Source organism: Frankliniella occidentalis, unplaced genomic scaffold (genome assembly GCF_000697945.3).
Source record: "Frankliniella occidentalis isolate FOCC.00 unplaced genomic scaffold, Focc_3.1 Scaffold1, whole genome shotgun sequence".
In the NCBI taxonomy this organism is placed as follows: domain Eukaryota; kingdom Metazoa; phylum Arthropoda; class Insecta; order Thysanoptera; family Thripidae; genus Frankliniella; species Frankliniella occidentalis.
In genome coordinates, this window is record NW_026267131.1 from 2,392,993 (window position 1) to 2,395,187 (window position 2,195).

Consider the following 2,195-nt stretch of genomic DNA (forward strand, 5'->3'; position numbering starts at 1 on the left):
ATTTGAAATTGTAAATGTAAAAGCACTTTGTATTGAGTGAGAATTGATCTGCAAACAAGAATGGACTATCTCAAATGTGCTACATATTTATTTGAAGATGAAAATTACACCAAATGCTGTAGATTCACGAGGACAGTTAGTGAAATGTAGGACCTCGCCTGGGACTTCACGGTAAACATCAAACTTTGAATTACTTTAGGATTGATCCGATTGGTACTCACTTGTACACGTGTCCCAGGTTGTAGTGGGCGTTGACGTGCGCAGGCTGGAAGTGGATCGCAGAGAGGAAGAACCTCTCCGCCTCGTCGGCAGAGGGCGCCAGCGTGCCCAGGTTGTTGTGGGCCGATGCGTAGGACGGCCACAGTCTGAAATAGGGCGCGCGGTTAGAACATCATTTCGTATACTCTGAAAATAAAACAGGGCATTTTTTTAAGTTTTATATTTCGTCGCAGAGCGCGCGAGATTTTTTTCAGCCTTTCTAGTGTTACGAAAGCTACATACAAAGGTTATTTCTCGAATTCCAAAGGGCTTGGCGCGTAAAATTTGTGCACGTGTCAGTGGCGGGCTATTCGAACGTCGTTTAGCGAGGACGAATCACAGAGAAAATATCTCTGGCGGAAGCGTCCTTTCCCAGAGTGAGGTGCGCGACGTGAATTAAGAGCTCCGCATGCGCTCCTCGTCCCGCGAACAAAAACCATTCGGATAATTACCTTTATCACCACGCGCGGGCAATTTAAAACTCATTATCTCTGACCGGGAGAGAGGGGAGGGGGAACGGGGGTAGGGAGAGAGAGAGAGAGAGGCAAAGAGAGTGAAAGGGGGAAAGGAGGAGGCGCGCGAGAGGTGCGTGCACAATTGTGTGAATTATCGTATCAAGTAATTAGGCAGTGCACGTGCAAATTCGCGCACTCGCTGATGACGCGCGTCTTTTATTGCCCCGGGACTGCGGTGGGCGCGAGGTGGTGCGCGGTGCACTGGCGGCGTGCGGCCGGGCCAGGGCCAGGCTGGCGGTGGCAAAGTTTGCGGACCAGACCGCGGAGGCACGTCGGGCACGAAGAAACTAACTTCGCACGCGCACCGGCGCTCTCTTTTGCGCGCTCGCTCTCTCTCTTTATCTCTCTCTCGCCCCCCCCCCTCTCTCTCTCACACACCCACTCACTTTATTTTCCTGCTTCACCCCGCTCGCACCCTTTTTTTCCGTAGTCACGTCGTTTCAGTGGGAAAATCGCAAGAACGCGTCGACGACTGATAGTTTCGCGTAATTAACCCGTGTTTGTCGTCTCGTTTGCAAATAAAATAAAAAGAGCAGCTGTAGAGGAAAGGGTGGATCGAGGGAAAAGGCGAGTGGAGGAGGGGGTGGGAGGGGGCGTAATTTGCGTCAAATCAGCGGGACCGCAACAAACGCGTAGTTTCCTCGGGGCACAATTAAACTGATTGCCGATTCAAAGTTGGTCAAACACGCAGCAGCCGCGAGGGCCACTCCCCGGCCCCCTCCCCTCTCCCGCACCCACCGCGCCCCCTGGCTGCCCCGACCAGTCACCCAGCCAATTTACAAACGGCACTCGTATCTGTCTCACTCAGGAGTACTCTGGAGTCCTCTGGAGCCCAGGACTCTGCGCCAACTCTGTCTCACGGGTCGAGGCACCGTCTGTCGGCTTATACTGATCTTGATCGTAAGCGTTCAACTGGCGTGTATACCTATAGTGTACATAGTGTTAAACCATGCACCACATTTGACGATGTTTGACTGAAAATTGGAATGTTTAGAAGCGTTAAACCCCAAAGTTGAACCCTTGGAAGTGCTTGTCCGGTGTTAAAAGTTCAGTTGGCGCACTTTAAACTATTAACCTGCTAGTATGGGACACGATTTTTAATATGTGCAGCTGCGTTGCATGCCAGTTTACATAACTTCATTTATCAAAGGAAACGGGGCCACACTGCTATATGTTTGTTTAAAATTGAGCCTTATAAGCAGGTTAAAGAAATTTAAACGAGACTCAACATTTTAGTGAGAAAAAGTACCAGCTTTCTTCAGAGAAGAAAGCTGTAGTACGGCTGTAGCTACGGCATTCGCGGTTGGCGCACCGTGGGTGGACGGTTGACGTGCACGGGTGAATATACGTATTCGCCTAAAGAGTCGGGTGCTAACATACACACGCCTCGCAACCACTTCCGCGCGCCTGCTGTAGAGGTGT

The 2,195-nt window shown here is 50.8% G+C and overlaps 1 protein-coding gene across 1 annotated transcript in view; it reads right to left on the reverse strand.

Annotated features, from left to right (window-relative positions):
* Positions 1 to 217: 217 nt before the first annotated feature.
* Positions 218 to 2,195, reverse strand: part of LOC113202677 (protein O-mannosyl-transferase TMTC1-like) — a 195,877-nt gene continuing 193,899 nt past the window's right edge. The window contains exon 11 of the mRNA XM_052267980.1: positions 218 to 365. Coding sequence (XP_052123940.1) covers positions 218 to 365 — 148 coding nt within the window. The remainder of the gene's footprint in view (positions 366 to 2,195) is intronic.